The sequence below is a fragment of the Rattus norvegicus genome, chromosome 1 (genome assembly GCF_036323735.1).
Source record: "Rattus norvegicus strain BN/NHsdMcwi chromosome 1, GRCr8, whole genome shotgun sequence".
Lineage (NCBI taxonomy): Eukaryota > Metazoa > Chordata > Mammalia > Rodentia > Muridae > Rattus > Rattus norvegicus.
Genome location: NC_086019.1, coordinates 169,237,624 through 169,256,708, shown reverse-complemented (window position 1 = coordinate 169,256,708; position 19,085 = coordinate 169,237,624). Strand labels below are relative to the sequence as shown.

General features: G+C 45.9%; 1 protein-coding gene across 1 annotated transcript; it reads left to right on the top strand.

Annotated features, from left to right (window-relative positions):
- The first annotated feature begins 16,735 nt into the window (after positions 1 to 16,735).
- Cavin3 (caveolae associated protein 3) lies at positions 16,736 to 18,325 on the top strand. The gene is made up of 2 exons (NM_134449.1): positions 16,736 to 17,160; positions 17,702 to 18,325. The coding sequence occupies exons 1-2, from the start codon at positions 16,777 to 16,779 to the stop codon at positions 18,107 to 18,109; spliced, it is 792 nt and encodes a 263-aa protein (NP_604444.1). The 5' UTR covers positions 16,736 to 16,776; the 3' UTR covers positions 18,110 to 18,325.
- Positions 18,326 to 19,085: the final 760 nt, after the last annotated feature.

The window sequence follows — 19,085 nt, the reverse complement described above, 5'->3', positions numbered from 1 at the left end:
AGTGTGATCCCAGCCAGAAGCCTGTTACCTGGGTTTCCCTGTCCCTTTAGGGTGAAGCAAGACTGTGAGGGTTAATTGACTTAATCTATACAGATGTCTTCAAAGTGGTTGTATCGATAATCAAATCTGTTAGAAGTCAGGAGAGTGGCTACCATTTAGGGCCTGGATGTTCCCTAGAGAGGTCAGTAGAATACTTAAAAGAATAGTGTGGAAGAATTCCAGGATTAATGGCAGGTGAGGAGCTTCCTCTGCCTGACCTGGCTGTGGCTCAGCCATTAAGATTACTTGCTGTTCCTGTAGGTGAAGGGCTCAGTTCCCAGTACCCATCATGGCTCACAAGGATTCATAACTTCAGTTCCAGGAAACTCTCTTCTGGGAGACCAGATGCACATGGTGTACACACGTGTATGCAGGCCGAAACAGTCATATAAATACAAATAAATACATCTTTTTTAAAAAGAAGAGAAAGAGGAAGCACAATGGCAGGTTGTAAACAGCTGAGAAATGCTGAGAAAAGGATGTAGGAGACTGGAAAGGAAGCTACTCCAGTTGAACAAAGCTCCAGCCTTCAGGCTCCCTGCAGGGCAGTGGGGAGATGGGAGAGAAGCAGAAGCAGGTCTGGTGAACATATGCATGCATTACTACTGACAGAATTAGTCCTCGGGCCTCCGAAGTCTCAAGCCCAGTTGTGAGTTTTGGTTTGGGTGACACACAGGTCAGCAATGGAGGACTGTGCTGCCATTCTCAGTGACTCAGAGGGCAGAAGGGAGGCGCCACTCCAGAGAAAATGCTTTGTTTAAAATCGAACAACCTGGAGGGCATGAGAACAGGGAAGCCATGAGTCAGCGTTTGGGATTTAATCTGCTGCAGTCTCTGGATGACAGGCAGTCCCAGGAAACACTTGTAGCAAGCCGGAGGACCACAGGCTGAGAAGCTCAATAGTGCAGGCCACAGGAAGTTGTGCTCAGGCTGTGTGTAACCCTCCCGCTATCTCTATGGTCTGGAGCAGATCTCATCAGTTGATAATAGCTTTGGGATTTGATAGCCCTGAACCTAAGGTCAGCAGCTGGATTAACCTCTGGAGCCATCTTCCTGCCCATTTCTGTTACAGAACCTGAGAGGTCTGAAGTGCATCTCTCTAGCACACGGGTACACACATAGACACACACACAGACACAGACACACAGACACAGACACAGACACACAGACACAGACATACACACATGCACACGCACACGCACGTGCACAGACACAGACACACCCCAGAGGACTAGTGAGAAAATCCTAAGATCTTTAAGTACTATGTAAGGGTTTCTTTATTTATCTCTGCATGGCCTGGAGTTCACTATTCAGAGCAGGCTAGGTCAGATCTTATAGCGATCCATCTGCCTGTGTCTTCCAAGTGCTGGGATTAAGGTGTAATATTGGCCCCTTTCTTTTTCTTGACAAAATGCTTCTTCTATCGTCATCCATGTGTTCCTGGGCCAAGAACCTGGAAATCCCAGTAGATGCCCTCCAGAATCTCTGACCGCACTTACAGGAGCCAGGGAACCAGCCAGGATTTATGCTGTTTCTTCCTTCCTTCTTCTCCACTGTAGATCTTCCTCGAAGCACTTGGAAATGGTGGGCAAACCCCTGTGGCAGGCCAGATGATAACCCGAGAGCACCAGATCTAACTTCTTCCTTTTCTTTCTTTTTTGCAATGGACCTTTATGGTGTCCAAGGCCCAGAGCCAATGGTGTGCCTGAAATTTCTGCCCTGACCTACTGGAACACTGGCCAAACTTATGGGAGGCCAGAGAAACATGCATACTTAGCTAGAGGCTACCAAGCTGGCACTTGAGACTGGGAGGCAGCTTTTGGGGAAAGTCCACATTTAAAATGGGAAGCCCGTATAGACCCATAGATGTTGGACAGATTCTAGCTGAGATCAGAAAATGTGCAAATCCCACAGGCATCTCATGCCTGTGGAAAATTCAGCTTCTGCATGCAAGGAAGTGTCTATCCGTCACTGGAAGAGGGCAATCATGAGAGCAACCAATGATGGCAGTCCTGTGGGTAACTTAGATGGTGGTGCTCATATCGGGTAGCTATTTACAGTGCTAAAAAAGACAATGGGGCCCATGTGGCTGCTTGGGATTCGAAATGCCAATGAGTCCTTTGAACACTACTACACTCCAGACTTTCTCATGTCACTGACACTGCTTGCTGACTCTCACTCTTCTGTTCTTTTGCTATCCCAAAGATTTATCTTTGAATCTAAGGTAATTCCCAGAACACTCATCCCTCCTTTAGGGCTCAAGGTTGGAGTATGGATGTGATATGAGGGCCTTCAGGGTGCCTACCTGGTGATCTAGTCAGGATCCTTCTGCAGAACCAACAATAAGCCAAGCCAACTGCGGTCTGTGACAATTTCCTGAGCCCGTTTCATTATATGGAAATTCCAATACACACTCCTCACTGGGAAACAAGGAGCACAAGTCTGACTGGGGCAGTGGATCTTCCCCTCTTGGGCTCTAGTTAGCATTGCTCCATACTCCTCCAGCTGCACTCTGGTTACTTCTGCTCCACCACACATTGGCTGCTCTCCCTCCCCACTCCCTGCTTGACTCCCTGAGGGTAAGGATGTAGTTCTCCCAGTAACAAGGCATTCCCTTGGATGTGAGATCCATAGAGAGAAAATCCTTTTCCATTTGTAGTTTTACCTTGAGTGGCAACTTAAAACAAACCCAGAGACAACCATGAGAGGAAGCCTCTTTCCTGACCCAAGCCATTGTAGCTTGAGCCTTTATGCTTGAAGCAGGGGATTTTATCTCTGTATTTTAGATTTTAGACAATGCAAGTGATGGCTCAAATCCCAGACAAGGAAAGAACAAATTTAAGAGTAGGGACTCAAAGCAGCAATTGTAATTCTTCTGTGGATATGTCTCAGACTTGCCTGGGCACACCTGAGTTGCAATGATGCTAAATGGGCTGTGTCCTTTAGATCTTGTTGAGGACATGGGGTAGACAAACTTTCTCTACCCTAGAGGCCTCCAGTTTCCCATCTTTCTCCTTGGGATCACCATGAGAAATTTACCTTTAGATCCCCTGGACTCTATCACAGTGCAGTCCAGCATCCGTGTTGGGTAGGTCACAAACACCTGTACACCTGTAACACCAGTTTTAGGGACATATGATGACCTCTCTTGAGATCTATGGCATCTGCATGTACATGTACACACACACACACACACACACACACACACACACACACACACAAAATATATATTTCAATGAGTTTAATCCTGAAAATGTAAAGGGACGGAGGCTAATATTTACTGTTACAACTTCTGGACTCAATTAAAAAATGAAATGCAAGCTTGGAAGCTTAAACCATAATAGTATCCTACAGCCAGGCCTGTTTTGTAAGAGTAAAGCAGATAGGTTGATGTGCCTTATATCCAGGTCTTCATGGCCCTTTACCAAAATAAGAAGCCATGAAATAAAATAAAAAAAAAGGCCCAAGGGAAAAACAAAAACAAAAACAGACATCTCTGAAAGAGTAGAAGCCAGAAGGGCTTCAAAAGGAAAGACCTCATTCCTCAGGGCACTTGAAACATTGTCTCTCTTTCCAGAAAAGCAAGATGCCAACTCCTAACACAATCCCCTTGCAGCACTAAGGTACAGACAGAGCATTCAGAAAGCCGAAAGGCAGTCTAGAAACTCCTCGGGAATTAACCTCCTTCCCTCCAAAGATGCAGGTAGAACTCTTCTTTCTTGTTACTATAATCGTGCCATGTGTGCTCATGATCACTTTCATGTCACATTTGTGCCACGTATCAAAGCTCAGTCTGCCTGGAATTCCCCCAAGTAACTGAGTCAAAAAAACCCCTACATGCTGTCCCCCCCCACGCCTTTTTATTGCACTCTAAAATTATTACTTTGGTTTTGCCCGAGTGAAACTGTGCATGTGCGTGTGCGTGTGCGTGTGCATGTGCGTGTGCGTGTGCATGGGCATGTGCATGGGCATGTGCATGTGCATGTGCATGTGCGTGCATGTATGTGGTGAAGAATGTTTTGGGGATGTAATAAAAGGCCCAATCAGCAGTACACTACTGAGAGACTTGGGCACTTTTTTTTTTAAACATATGGTCTCCTTATATTGTAGCTCTGGCTGTCTTGGAACTCATTCTGTAGATCAGGGTGGCCTCGAACTCACACAGAGAGATCCACCAGCCCTGCCTGCCACATGCTGAGATTAAGGCATGTACCACCACACCTGGATGACTTGGGTATTCTTAAAATCTACTATGATGATATTTTGGAATTTATTAAATGTTTCATAAAACCTTAAAAATGTTACCTGTTTATATAAAACAGCATTCATTGCATGATAAGATTGAAGCTACTAAATAACACCAGATACATGGATGTTGGGGATTTTCTTTCAAAACAGGTTCTGGAAAATATTAAACTTTTTATAATTTTAAGACTCACTTATTTTCATTTTGTGTGTATGAGTGTTTTTTCCTGCCTGTATGATCATTCCTGATGGTTGTAGAGCAGAGAAAGTCATTGGAGTTCCTGGAATGAGAGTTGAAGAGAGCCATGAGCCACATGTTGGTGCTGTGTACTGGGTCCTCTGACGGAGCATCAAGTGTAGATCTGCATTTCCGCTTCACCGCTGGGGTGTCAAAACACACTGGGAGGCAAAATGCAGGGGCAGTCGGCTGTGTCTCTTTCTTACTGCTGGGGTCCTGGAGCATCTACATGTGTTGCTCAGGGGAGGCAAAACACAGTCTAAGATGGGGTCCCAGCCCAGGTTTCTCTGGATGGGAAACGGCGGGGGGGCTGGGACTGAGGCTGCGGTTCTCAAACTCCCGTGAACCCAGAGACTGCTGCTGAGAACTGTGAAGAGTTGAGAAAGGGGACTCTCATCCTCCTGTGCACCCAGACACTGCTGGGGACCTGGAGGAGTTGTGAATGGGGCAGCATGCCTGTGATGACCCTGGGGCAGAGAGAATCTGGTTTAGCTCCCAGAGTGAGTGCCAGGAGTGTGTGGGGGGTGCTGGAAGAGAGGCCTTCTATAGAGACTTAGACTTGGCTCTGTATGGCAAAGACCTTCCCTACAGCAAACACTGATGAAGAAGACAGTCCTTGCTTGTCCAAACCGCTTTATTCATGGCAGATGAAGATGCACATGACTTACTCAGGATGAACCAGAGATTAAATATCTTTTGTTGGAAGGGATGCCTAGGAAGGGGTGTTCATTGGCTAAACACTTGGGGCTCCTAGTACCTCATTAGCATGGAGAACTCTAGGCTCTATGCTACATGACTGGTTGACAAGGTCCTCTTAGTGGGGTGTCTTAGTCATGTGCTCCAAGACAGGAATCTGGTCAGGAGCTAGTTCAAACTCTTGGTATTCTCAGTTATGAGTTTTATTGGGGTTCTGAACTTTTGCTACAACCTCACCAGTTCTTCTGTCTGGTGGCAAGGTCCACTGCCCCACAAGCAAGTGCTCTTAACCGCCCAGACATTTCTCTAGCTCTTCTTTCATTTTTAAAAACATTTAAAGGTTACAGAAAAATGAAAGGACATAAAATGATTATGTTAATTGAAAGAATTCTCGAATGTGTAGAAGTCCTTTAGTTTGATTGATACCAATTTCTTTTCCAGGATTCCAGATAGACCGTCTCTCTGTCTTATCTCTCTGTTTCTGTCTTGTCTCTCTATCTTGTCTCTCTTTCTGTGCTTCTGTCTCTGTTTCTGACTCTATCTGTGTCTCTTTCTGTCTCTGTCTCTGTCTTTGTCTGTCTCTGCCTCTCTCTCTCTTTCTCTCTCTCTCTCTCTCTCTCTCTCTCTCTCTCTCTCTCTCTCTTTCTCTCTCTCTGTGTATACAGGCCAGAAGTTGACATTAAATATCTTTTTCAGGCATTCTTTCAGGGTTTCAATGGACCCGGAGCTCCACCACTTTATCTTGACTGACAGGCTAGCAAGCTCCAGGAACCCTCCTCTCTGCCTCCCCAGTGGCTATAGGCCCATGCAGCCTAGATTTTTACATGATGTTGGGGATCAAACTCAGATTCTCTTTGCTGTCAGAGCTTAGCCCAGTGGTTCTCAACTTTCTTAAAGCTGTGACCCTCTAATACACTTCTTCATGTTGTGGTGACCCCCAAACCATAGAATTATTTTTATTGAAACTTCATAACTGCAATTTTACTGTTGTTATGAATCATAATGTAAATATCTGTGGTTTTTGATGGTATTACATGACCGTTGTGAAAGGCTTTTGACACCCAAGGGGTGGAGACCCATAGGTGGAGAACCACTGCCTTACCCTTACCTAATACTTTTAAATGTAAGATTATCTATAAATTCACAATATTCTGAATATTAAGTTAAATAAATATATCAGTATTAATTTCACTTGTCTCTCTACCTACCTACCTTCTTTGTTTGTTTCTTTCTTTGTTTCTCTCTTTGTTTCTTTGCTTCTTTGTTTGTTTGTTTGTTTCTTTCTTTCTTTCATTCTTCCTTTCTTCCTCTCTCTTGTTACTTCTTCCCTGACCTGCCTTGTGTTTTGAGACAGTATCCCTTCAAAAACAGGGTGGTTTTTGAACTTTAGATCCTCCCACCTCTATCTCCCAAGTGCTGGGATTGCAGATGTGCACTCTTAGGTTTATAACCTCACTTATTTTTTTCTATTATTTAATTAATTAATTTTTGAGACAGGGTTTTCTTGTGTAGCTCTGGCTATCCTGGAACTCTCTCTGTAGACCAAAGCTGACCTCAAACTTAGATATGCCTGCCTCTGTCTCCTGCCTCTGTACTGGGATTAAAGGCATGTGGCACCATTTCACTGCTTTCTTTTTATTTTTTCAAGCCAGATACTAGAAAATTAAAAAATTTTGTGCATTATTTTTGTGTTGGATGATGCTAAAGTAGATGTTTGTCTGTTCTTTGTGATAGCTGAGATTTTGAGCAGGCAGCGGTAACGCAGGATGTCTGCCCATGAGGCATATAAGTGACTGGACTTACCCAGGGATCTCAGCCACAGAGCTGCCCTGTCTTTCTGGGGTCAACCTAACAGGAACCTAAGTTTACTCTTCTTGGCCCTCCAAGCTTCAGCAGGTGGGACTGTAATCTGGATTCCCCAGGATAGTCCAAATCCCAAATTAAAGACAGACAGCAGTTGCTATTCTTTGAGGATTCACGATTTCAATTTTGTAACCTTTCTAAGTAAAGCACCATCTGGACATTATGTCTTTCTGCCTCTATAGCTTTTCTGTTCAGATGGAGTCACGCAAGCGTAATATATGGTGTCCTCAATGTCTTGAAAATTAAAAAAGTTTACTTGTGTGTCGTGTGTGTATGTATGTATGCATGCATGTATGATGTATGTGTGCACCTGTGTGAGCAAGTGTATATGTATATATGGTGTTGTGTACATGTGTGTATGGTGTATGCGTGTGTGTCTGTGTGTGTGTGAGGGTGGGGTGCCTGTGGGGTTTTCTCCTTTCCAGGCTTGTGTAGACAATAGCTTTACCCAGTATTTTACCTGTGGGGCCATCTTGATAGCTCATTTTGTACAAGTTTTATAGTATGTAAGTATAGATGAGTCAGTCCTTCCTTCCTTCCTTGCTTCCTTCCTTCCTTCTCTCTCTCTTCTTCCCTCCCTCCCCACTTTCTCCCTCACTCCTTCCTTCTTCTGTTTTTTTTTTTTAATAAACTCATGTGTTTACTCTATGTTGCATGAGTTTTCATGGAGAGACATGAACAAACCCCAGATCAGTGACAAATCAAAGAGATGATTCCACCCAAATCTATCTCATTGAGTTCATTTGGGGTTACCTATAAAAACACGGGCAACTTATGGGGAGCTAGAATTAAGGTAGCCCCCAAAGCAATTATTAAACAATTATGTGTGCTCAGGGAGGAGCCTCATGTGTCCTCTGAGCCTCAAGAGCCATTTCTATGAGGGGATGCTAGTGGGTCCACTCTTGTGAGTGTCTCCTATGGGTAATCACAGCTGCTTTGATTTCAAGATGGCAACAGGCACAGTATGCTTGGAACAGTATTCCTCAACATCCTGGCTGGCCTGGTTTTCACTATGTAGCCCAAGCTAGACTCATTCATGGTAATCTTTATGTTTCAACCCTGCAAGTACGGGATTACAGAGCTGTGCTACTATTTCCAACTAGTGCAAAGCTACATAAGTCATATTACTTCCCAGATATGGATACTAAGTGGTGCTTTGTGACTGACTTAACCTTCTTTGTGTCTAGTTATCAATATGTGGGAGAATGTGGTAAGATAAAACAGTGAGTGTCAGGAAACCCTGCTGCTAAGGTCAAAGTCTGAAAGTCTTGAGCTCAGTGCAAAATGGTGGACTCCCTTTGTCATTTGGGCTTCCTCTTCTCTACCCGGGAGGTCCTGGAACCCAGAACACTTACCTGAGGAACCTCATACAGCCTTACACCTGAGATTCCTGGGATGCCTCCCCATGCTAATGAGGCTTCTCACTATCTTAACCTTCAGCCAATGACCTTTGCCCACCCTGGATATTCCTATCCTTTCCCCCAAAACTATATAATTCTGGTTCACCCTAAATAAAGCGTATGTGTATAAGCCCACCCCAAATAGAGGTATATGCACAAGCTATCACAAGATCATCTCAGAGAGCTGTTTCATTGAAGATCATTAGAGAAGGCTTATGCCTAAAAGAACTGTAGATCCTTGGAGAAGGATTCCTGTTCCCTTCTCCTCACCTCTCAACTCACTCTCAGTCTGACCGGATCCTGTCAATTCTCGACTAGTGAGAGGGAAGATCAGAGAATACAGAAGCACAAGTGAGAGCACGCCAGCGGCTCACAATGTCCTTAGTTACGTCTTGATTTATTGGGAACCCCTGTCAACAGCGTCTTGTTCGAGCCCACCTTTAGTTCTCTGTTCTGTCTCCATCCACAGGGCTCCCTCATGCTCTGCTCTGCCACCAGTGCCAGTAGTAGGATTAACACTTGAATCAGAGTGCAGCTGAGAAATATCAGGGGGAGGGCTGTTGTTTGTCAGATGCCTCTTAGTGGTTTGTCTAAAGTGGGAGCCCTCATCCAGTCTGCAATTCTCTGATGCCAGATGCTTCGAATTCCTTTGTAGAAAAGGGCCCAATGGAGACTATTCACTAATGGGTTTTAGGCTTTGTGTTTTTTGGAATATTCTAGCTCCTACACTTTTGTGACTGGTTCCAGTAGCAAGTATAGTTTCTGAAGTTCTGGCCTCCTGACAACTTCACTCTCGTCACTTGGGACATAATGCTCTGAAGCACACTGTGCACTTTGGACAAATGATCCACCTGACCTTCTTTCACTACCCAGGGAAGGGTCTAAACTTTGCTATGAATTCCTATAGTAACTTCAAGGGAAACTCTCACACAATGTCTAGAACCCTCCATGCCCTACAAATCAAGGAGGGGAATGTTTTCAGACTCTACAGAGGGAATTCATGTAGGGAATACCAACAACCTTGATTTCCAGATGGGACAGGACCTCTCTACAGGGGAAGGAAGGGCACCTACTTCCAGCAGTTTCCAGCCAGAGGCTAGGTCTGCAGTTTTGCCTGCTCAGGCCAGTGAATGCATAGGAACACCATCTCACCATCTCACCATCTCACCACTCACCCTAGGAAGCTGCTCTGCAGACACTTAGGCAAGATGGAAAAGGAGCTCTTTCTGAAAGCAAAGCAAACGCAAATGACAACGGTGAGCAACACTCCTCCCTCCCAACCGTTGCCTGTTGTTACAATGTGGGGTTTTCATTCTTTGGTGCTTTAAGGCAGCATCTCTATTCTATTAGTTTCTTAAAACTGCCATATCCAGGTATCGTAAATGCATCTGACTTAGAGCAATAGAAATGTGGGGTTAGGGATGTATCTCCATGGCAGATGCTTTCCCAGAATTCTCTAGGTCATGGGTCTGTCTCTTCCTCAGTACGGGGTGTGGGGAGGGGGAGAGTGGGGGACAGTGGGGAACTGGGCATATTGGTGCAAGCTTTAATTCTAGCATTCAAGAAGATCAGAAGATCTACACTGAAAATTCAAGGCCAACGCCAGTGTGGACTCTGTGAGACTATTTCTAAAAATAGTAATGAAAAGATATAAATTAAATAATAAAAGGAAGAAAACAAAGAAAGAAGGAAAGGAAAGAATCATTAAAACATTCTTCCAAATAATTGTTTTCATAGATATACAGAATCAGTGTCAGCAGCATCAGATGCCCCAGAAAGCTGAGCAGGACAATTTATATCTACCATCTGCCTCTTCTAGTGTGTGGTGGCACTGACTGTCATTGTCAGGCCTCGGTTTGTGCCTGCCTGGGCAGGACAATATATGTATACCATGTACCTCTCCAACATGTATAGGACTGACATTGTGGCTGCTGCACAGTATCGGCCTCAGCCTTCACTGAGGTCCTGCATCTCCCCTTATAAAGACAGCAGTCTAGGGGCCTATGTTAGTTCAAGGAGATCTCATCTTAAGAGCGTTAACTCAGAATCCAAATGTGCTCCCACTCACAGTATCGGGAGTTAGGACTCATGCATATCTTTCTGAAAGATTAATATTCAGCCTATAAAAATTGAATAAAAGCAAAAAAAAAAAAACCCAACCAAACAACCAAACAACCAAACAAACAAACAACAACAACAAAAAAAACCAGTCAGTCATCTGAGTAAGGAGTATGCCTGATTCTTGCCATTGAAGGCATTCCTGTGTCTCTTGGTCACACTATAACATCCCAGGGTTTATTCATTTGATTTAATTCCTGGTTTAGCTCCTGGAACCAGTGAACATTCTTTTTTCCTGCTGCCCCAAACTCATAGATATTTAAACTGCGAGTAGTACTGAGCCCCTTATTGTGTGGCATGGCCTTACCCCTTCCGTAGACAGGACGCCCATGACAAAGGCTGGAAGGGAGTGCCTGTCCTCTGAGGCTCATTCTCTATCGTTTTTTTTTTTCTTTTAGCAAACAAACAAAACAGGATTAGTCATTTTATTTTACAGGATAATGAAAATCTTCTCTTTTTTTTTTTTTGGCTGTTTAATAGTTTTTATTCGAAGTTTGTTTGTTTCCTGTAACACACTAAAAAACAATTTTTTAAAAAATTTTGAAAAAGATGCCTCAATTTATGTAATCCAACTTCACGACTCCCTAGATTAACATTTCACTCGCTCATTTCCAGAATAAGACGGTGCTAGGGCAACTGTGACCTAAAAGCCAAACCATGAGACATGAGGTAGCACATAAGAGCTTACTTTTTCTCTTCTCCAAATATAAACATACGGGTTCTGACTGCCCCTGGAGAATAGCCACGGTTTTTAACCTCTAAAAGCCTCTAATCAGGGCAGTTCGGGGTAGGGGGATTTAAATGTACCCTTCACTCTGTAGAAGAGTGTGTTTGTGACCAGCTATGTGTTACATCTAACACACTGGGATCCCCTTAGTGAACTGAAACAAAGAGTCACTTAAGGAGAGTTTAATTAAAACAGCAACAGCAACAGCAACAGAATAAAGGTTTGGGTAGGTTTTTCGGAAGTCCTTAGGGAAGACTGTCTTGTCCTGCCACCAGCAGGACACTGTTACCAAAGGGACAGGGAGGTGGTGCCTGAAACCTGAAGACGGTGGCTGTGTAAGTCAGCCAAAGGCTGGAGAGCCAAGAACACAGTTGGTTTCATTATGGATCCTCTCTCCTTGGCTGGAGATGGCCATCCTCTCCCCGTCTTCACATGGTCCCTCCCCTGTGTGCGCACAGAGCTGTTCATTGATTCTCTCTTCTTCCAATGAACACCCATCCTATGGGAGCGGGGCTCACCTAGCACCTCACTTTACCTGAATTATCATGAGAGGCCCTATCCCAAATCCAGTCACATTATGAGGTAATGGCAAGGTTTCAATAGATTAATTTTCATTTTATTTTTTGAGACAGGATCTCACTTTCTTGCCTAAACTGACAATCCCCCTATGTCAGCCTCCCAAGTGGAGGCAGTACACGTGCAAGCCGTCACCTCCAGCTAACATGCGTTTGAGGGGCACAATAGCTCACAACACAGCAGCAGTGTGGGAAACTTGTCATAGACAGGTCCAGATTTCTGATGGAAATCTAGAGAAGCAGACACCTCCCCCGATGTCTGTATCTGAAGCACAGGTACAACTTCCTGAATAATAATGACCGGAAAATCTTCTCTTTTAAAAAGTATGGTATGTAGTATGGGAAAGAATAAAGAAGATTTATAGCACTGACCAGCAAAGTTACATATTTGGGCATTGTGATGGAGCAGGGGCAATTTTACTTAGAATTATAGCTCCATTTGTTTCACTACCATTCTTAGAGCATTTTAAAATAACCACAGAAACATGTCCAATATCATTTTCACAACTCCGAGTGAAACCGTGGTCTAAATAACACACCTACCCCCAGATGCTTGCTTAGCACATGGCATGAATCACCCTCTCCAGTTTGTAGGTGGCAACAAGTCTGCTTTAGCTCACGCCCCTGGAAACTCTTATGGGGTTCCCAGTAAAAGAATAGTAACAGTACTCCAAATCATTCCACGGCAGGAAGTCAGCTGTCTATCAAAGAGCATCTAATAGAGGGTTTCCTCCCAGGAGCTGGGTGCTCTGGATTTCTGATCTACTCTCTTTGGGAGAGGTGGATTCATGGGAACAGGCATGGTCTCTGGAATCTTTTAGCCCAACTTGAGTTTGTGTCTGGTCTACAGCCCTAGAGCAGATAATTCTCAAGATGTATGGCAAATAGGAGAGGATGTGGAAGGCAGGCTGTTAACTCAGTACAGAGACCTAGCATCTCATTTATTAAACATACAACATCAGAGGTGCTCCAGTGAGAAAAAAAATGACTAGCAGCATTCAAAATGGAATCAAGCTTGTATTTTCCTATACCTAGCAGGATTCCACCACAAGCACTTGGAAGTGCATCAGTGGAATGAAAAGGAGCAGCAGCAGCAGCAATAACAATAACAACAACAACAACAGCCTTTGCTTCACAAGGTGTTGTGGTTTGAATGAAATGGACCCTGTAAACTCATATATATGAATGCTTGGTCCTCAGTTGGTGGAGCTGTTTGGGAAGGACTAGGAGGTGTGGCTCTGATGGAGGAGGTGTGTGTCACTGGGAGTAAGGTTCGGGGTTTCAAAATGTCCATGCCATTCCCAGTTAGTTCTTTCTGCCTCGTGCTTGTGGATCAAGATGTCAGCTCTGAGCACTAGACCATGCTTGCCTGCCTTTTCTCTGCTCCCCACCATGTTGGTCATAGACTCTAACCCTCTGGAACTGTGAACCTCACATTAAGCGCCTTCTTGTATCAGTTGCCTTGATCGTGGTGTTCTGTCACAGCAACAGAAAAGTAGCCAAGACAAAGGGAACGTCGTTGTCACTCATAAAGACATGGGCAGTGATATCTGTATTAGCTTTCTCTTGCTGTGACTAAGCACCCAAGGAAAAAATTCAGAAGGTAAAAGGTTCTTTTTGGCTCATCGTTTCAGTTCAGGTTTGGTGGCTTCCACTGTGACAACCAAACCAAGGGTTAATAAGTCCCTGAAGAATGCTTATCTGGCTCTCTGAGGTTGATGTCGAGGACCAAGGACATTTCTTCTGAGATTTGTTTTATTGTTTGATGTGTATGGGTGCTTTGCCTGCATGTATGTATGTGTCCCACATGTGTGCCTTGTGCCCATGGAAGTCAGAAGAGGGCCTCAGACTCCCTGGGTCTGCAGTCACAGATTGTTGTGAGCTACCCAGTGAGTGCTGAGGCCAGAACCTGGGTCGTCTGCAAGAGCAACAAGTGTCCTTAAGTACTGAGCCAACTCTCCAGCCTCAAAGATGCTTCTTATACAAAGTACTCATTTATATGGATTGCATCTGTCTAAGATTTTGTTCCAAATGATGGTCAGAATTGGTGTGTGAGACAACGAATTCCAGTTTATGAACAACCCAGAGTGGTGAATCAGTAATCTAGCAGCAGTCTTGCCTCAAAGGGAGTATGACTCTTAGTTGTAGAAAGCATCTGTCTTAGTGTCTTAGTTGAAAATCCTGAGTACTTTTTGTGTAGGGTTTTTTTTTTTTTGTTGTTGTTGTTTTTGGTTTTTGAACCCTGACTACTCCCGTGTCCATAAATCACCATGCTGAGGGAAGGAGAAATATACAGATACCTGAATTTGTTTTTCTTTTCTTTTTTCTTATTTATATGGCCAAAGGGTCATGTTGGGACTCAGAAAATGATGCCACAAAGCTCTGTATTTCAACATGTTGAGCATTTGACCTGACAGAGAATGGAAATCCTTACTGATCTTTGGTCTCATGTCACCTGTTTCCCAGAACAAGATGACTCAGTAGTTAAGAGCACTTGCTGCTCTTCCAGAGGACCCAGGTTCTATGCCAGCACGCAAACTGGGTGGCTCACAACCACCTGCAAATTCACCTCTAGGAGGAGTTAATGCTCTGTGGGCACCTGCACTCACATGCACATTTACACACACACACACACACACACACACACACACACACACACACACACACTAAATAATTTTTAAGGTTAAAGAAAAGAAATCCAAGAAATTAGAAAGATCACTCTTTTTCTTCAGTATCTTCATTGTAGAGGGATTCTGCTCCTTACCCAGGAGAATGGCTGTACAGAGAGTTGACGAAGAACTTGGGCAGACAGGCCTTGCTGGGTCCCCTCTCATCTGCTATAACCAAACCACACCCCTCTGTCTAATCCCATTTCTGTGTAGTTCTCCATTTTTTTTATTAACTTGAGAGCATAGAACAAGACAGTTTCCCTTTGTGTCTTCTCTTTTGAGATGTCTGTGCCATGTAAGAGTTCCATTACATATATTTGCTATGCCATTTCAGTCTCCCTGTGCAGCCAGGGACAGTCTTAACTTTCCTGCCTCACCATCCTTAGCTCCAGGATTACAGGTGTGTAGCCCATTCTGACCTGACTTTGGTTGTAAGAGCACCAGCCACAAGCTTGAGATGAATGGTGATGGGCATCATATCTTTGAACATCTACAGCTAGAATTGACCAGACAGCTTGGCTAGAATTGCTTACTAATTCTCAACCTTATTCATGTATGTAGTCTTTTGGGTGACCCAAGACAATTGTGTGTCTAAGCTGGAGAGATGGCTCAGCTATTAAGAGTACTTGAGACTCTTACATAGGAAGGGAATCTGATTTTTAGCATCCACATCAGACACCTCACAATGGCCAGTAACTACAGCTTGAGGAGATCTGACACCTTCTGATACACACAGGTCTTTGCACATGCATGTGCACACACTCATATACATAAATAAATAAAAAGAATCTTTGAAAGATTCCCAAGTTGTTGGGCCAGGGTACGGCTTAGTGGCAGAATACTTGTTTAGCATGTCTGAGGCTTTGGGTTTGACCCTTAATACTGTGCTTTACCTACCAATTAATGGGTCAGTCAATGAACACCTGAATTTCAACACTCAGGTGTCTGAGACAGAAAGATTTTGAGTTTGAGGCCTGGGTTACACAGTGAGTCCCTATCTCAAAAACAGAGAAATGGAGTTCGAGATGTAGCCCCGTTGGAGTTGCTGACTAGTGTGCATAGGGCCCTGGGTTTGATTTCCAGAACCAGCATTAAGTAGGCTTGGTGGGGCACAACTGTAATCTCAGCAGTTGGGTGGTGGAAGCAAGAAGATCAGACGTTCAAGGCCATCCTTGGCTGACCAGCAAGTTCAGGGCCTGCCTGAGCTACATGAAACCCTGTCTCAAACTCTCAGTATTATTTTGTCAGGTTCAGATGGCTCCAGTATTATGGGGCCTGAGATGAGCAAATCAAACTCCAATATAAATAGTAAAAACCAAAAATTTCACAATCAGAAGTCAGGAATTAGCAATCAAACTTTAAGTAGCGATTTTCCACTCTAACAGTCACTCTGCATTCCACGATGATCTCCAACTGGTGCTCTTCCTACATCAGTGTACCTTTCTACCACCATATCTGGCTACTGCAGCAATTTCAAATCTTCACACTCCCCAATTTCAGAGACCAGATTGAAGGCATTCGGCAAGAACCACAGCCAATCCCCATTAAAACAGACAAACCGGTACTTATTCTGACTCATGGCTGAGCTGTACTCCAGGAATCCGAAGTAGGACAACACAATGCAATAGAAGAAAAAGCAGTAAACGAAGCCAGAGGCTAAACCAGGAGAATATCAGAGGATGCCCCGCCCAGCCCGCCTAGACACAAAGCCCTGCCTTGGGCCTAGGCAGTCCTGGGTCTGAGGCTGAACATTCCGAACCTTACAGGCCTCCGCCCAGCGTTGGGGCTCAGCAGCTTTGAAGGCTTAGGTTATGTCTTTAACACCCCTCCCTGCCTTACACGTCTCCCCCCACCCCCCACCCCCATCACTAAATAAACGAAAACTTCAGTGGTTTGCCCTTTGCTATGGAAAGCATAGGCCTGAATCAGATCCACAGGAAACTAGGCGAAAGAGGAGCACAAACTCAGAAAAGAGGGGCCTTTGGGACAGACTGTCTGCCCTGCAGATCCCGGGGCGGAGCCTTCGAAAGAGCCCCCTTTGGACATTCCGCCCCCTTGCTCGGCCTCCTCCTTTTCCCACCATGGAAGGTGCCAACTCCCGCCCGGCTGAGTCACGGCCTGAACTGGGGGAGGAGGCGGGGAAAGGCAGCCCAGCCCAGATCTCAGCCTTCGGTTTTAGGGAGAGCAGGCCGGGCGGTCAGAGATCATGGGGGAGAGCGCACTGGAGCCCGGGCCTGTGCCCGGGGCGCCGGCTGGGGGTCCGGTGCACGCCGTCACCGTGGTGACTTTGCTGGAGAAGCTGGCCACCATGCTAGAGGCGCTGCGGGAGAGGCAGGGGGGCCTGGCTGAGAGGCAGGGCGGCCTGGCGGGCTCGGTGCGCCGCATCCAGAGTGGCCTGGGCGCGCTGAGTCGCAGCCACGACACCACCAGCAACACACTGGCGCAGCTGCTGGCCAAGGCGGAGCGCGTGGGCTCCCACGCCGACGCAGCCCAGGAGCGGGCAGTGCACCGCGCCGCTCAGGTGCAGCGACTGGAGGCCAACCACGGGTTGCTGGTGGCGCGCGGGAAGCTGCACGTCCTGCTCTTCAAGGTCAGTGACCTCAGGCAACACCCCCAACCCGCTAGGTTTTCACCGAGGTGGGGCTCCCTCCATCCGCCGGTCAACGGGTCTCCACATTCCTGACCCTAGGTGCTGCTCTCTGTTGTAGAAGACTCTCAGAGCCGCACCCACTTCCCACATCGCAGCCTTATCCCTTGTGATCCAAGCCCTCCCCGCTTTAACTCAGGCCACTCTGCAGATTTGGTCAGTCCCAACCCCATGAAAATAACCATTAGGGTGTAATTCTGCCTCCTTCAAGCGCCCTTACAACTGTTACCTTGTTTCACACTTTATAGGGTTTCATCCACTTTGCAAACTTGCACAGTCCACCCTCCCTCTCTCTCTGCTCATCCCTCTGCTCCTTTGCCGCTCCGCCCCTTCTCATTCTTCTCGTTTGGCCCCAATTCCTGGTGCAGATGCAAAGGGTGGAGTAGCTTCCCTTGGTATAACCGCGGGGAAGAGAGTTTCAGGCTGGACCTGGCTAAGTGCCAGGGCCAAGTCAAAGAATCCAAAGCTGTGTCATCACATTTAGGAGGAGACTGAAATTCCAGCCCGCGCCTTCCAGAAAGCACCAGAGCTCTTGGGCCCGGAGGACCAGTTGGTGCTAGGCCCAGAGCAGCCAGAGGATGAAGTTGGAGAGAGTTCTGATGAGGAACCCGTGGAGTCCCGGGCTCAGCGGCTGCGACGCACTGGCTTACAGAAGGTTCAAAGCCTGAAAAGGGCTTTTTCCAGTCGTAAAGGCTCTGAAGCAGCACAGCCCACGCCAGTCAAGCCGCCACGCCTAGGTCCTGTCCGGAACTCCGAAGGCCCGGCAGAAGGCCAGCCTGCAGCTCAGCCTGCAATGGAGCCTGTGCTCCCGTCTGCCCTGGAGCCAGAACCTCCTCAGCCTACCAAGGAAGATCCTGAGAGACCTGTGCTTCAAATAGAGAGCGCAGCCTGATCCCTGGGGCTGCCTGCCCCATTCAGCCCTTATGCCTTGTCCCAAAAATAAATACTAATCGAGTGCAGCACTTACATCCAAATAAGGAGAGAATCCTGCATCCACTGCCCGGCTCCAATCCTTCCTTCCTGGTTTTCCAGTCTGGTACCCTGTGTCCTCTGAAAGAGGAACATTCGGCCTTGTTTAGGTTCACCACCAATAAAAGTAATTTTCTCTATCCCAGACTCAATGCGAAAGGGCGAGAGCGAGCGTGGGTTGGGGAAGGCAGTAGGAGGGTGAGCTTGATGGAGCTTCGGGTGGGCTGAATAGCAAGCATTCTCACTTTCCACTGAATCCTGGGTTCTCCTCCATTGGCACGGAGAAATATTGGCCACTTACTGCTCAAACACATTTCTCGTGGGTACATGGCAGTACAACTTTCGGCCGGCCTGGGGGTGGGGAGGGATGGGGGTAGGGAGAACTGCCGTTCTTTGATGGAAACGCCCAAGTTAATGTCAACTAATGCACCCTTCCTAATTCTGGTGTCTGACTCTCACGTACAACTCACACCGTTGGGCTGGGGTGTAGTTAAAAAGCCATCCAAAAATAGCCCATACGTCCTGCCAACAAAACGAAGCAACGCACACACAGCACTCATTGTTTTCAAAACCAAAAGAGTGATCCGATAGGCTGGGAGAGTGTAGGCTACCTAGAATTGAGCATCTCTCACAAAGACAAAAAGGGGGTGGGGGAGGGCAGGAACCAATTTCATAAGTGTCTTCATGCCGATGCATAAAATAAAAAAAAAATAGGATCTACAATCTACATGCTTTTTAAAATCTTGATAGGGTTTGAATCTGAACGTTTCCCTGAAGGCTCATTGCTGGGAGCTTGCTAGCTGCTAGCTTTTTTTTTTTTTTTTTTTTTTTTGGAGGTAGGATGGCTTCCGAATGGACTATGCCCTTAATGGATCCATGGTATGTAAGCTTTATTGTGA

What these genes read in the sequence shown, in the direction of transcription:
- Cavin3 (NM_134449.1), top strand. Translation starts at nt 16,777, where the DNA reads ATGGGGGAGAGCGCACTGGAGCCCGGGCCTGTGCCCGGGGCGCCGGCT. An exon ending in TGCACGTCCTGCTCTTCAAG is followed by an intron (nt 17,161 to 17,701) that starts GTCAGTGACCTC and finishes CATCACATTTAG; the next exon opens with GAGGAGACTGAAATTCCAGC.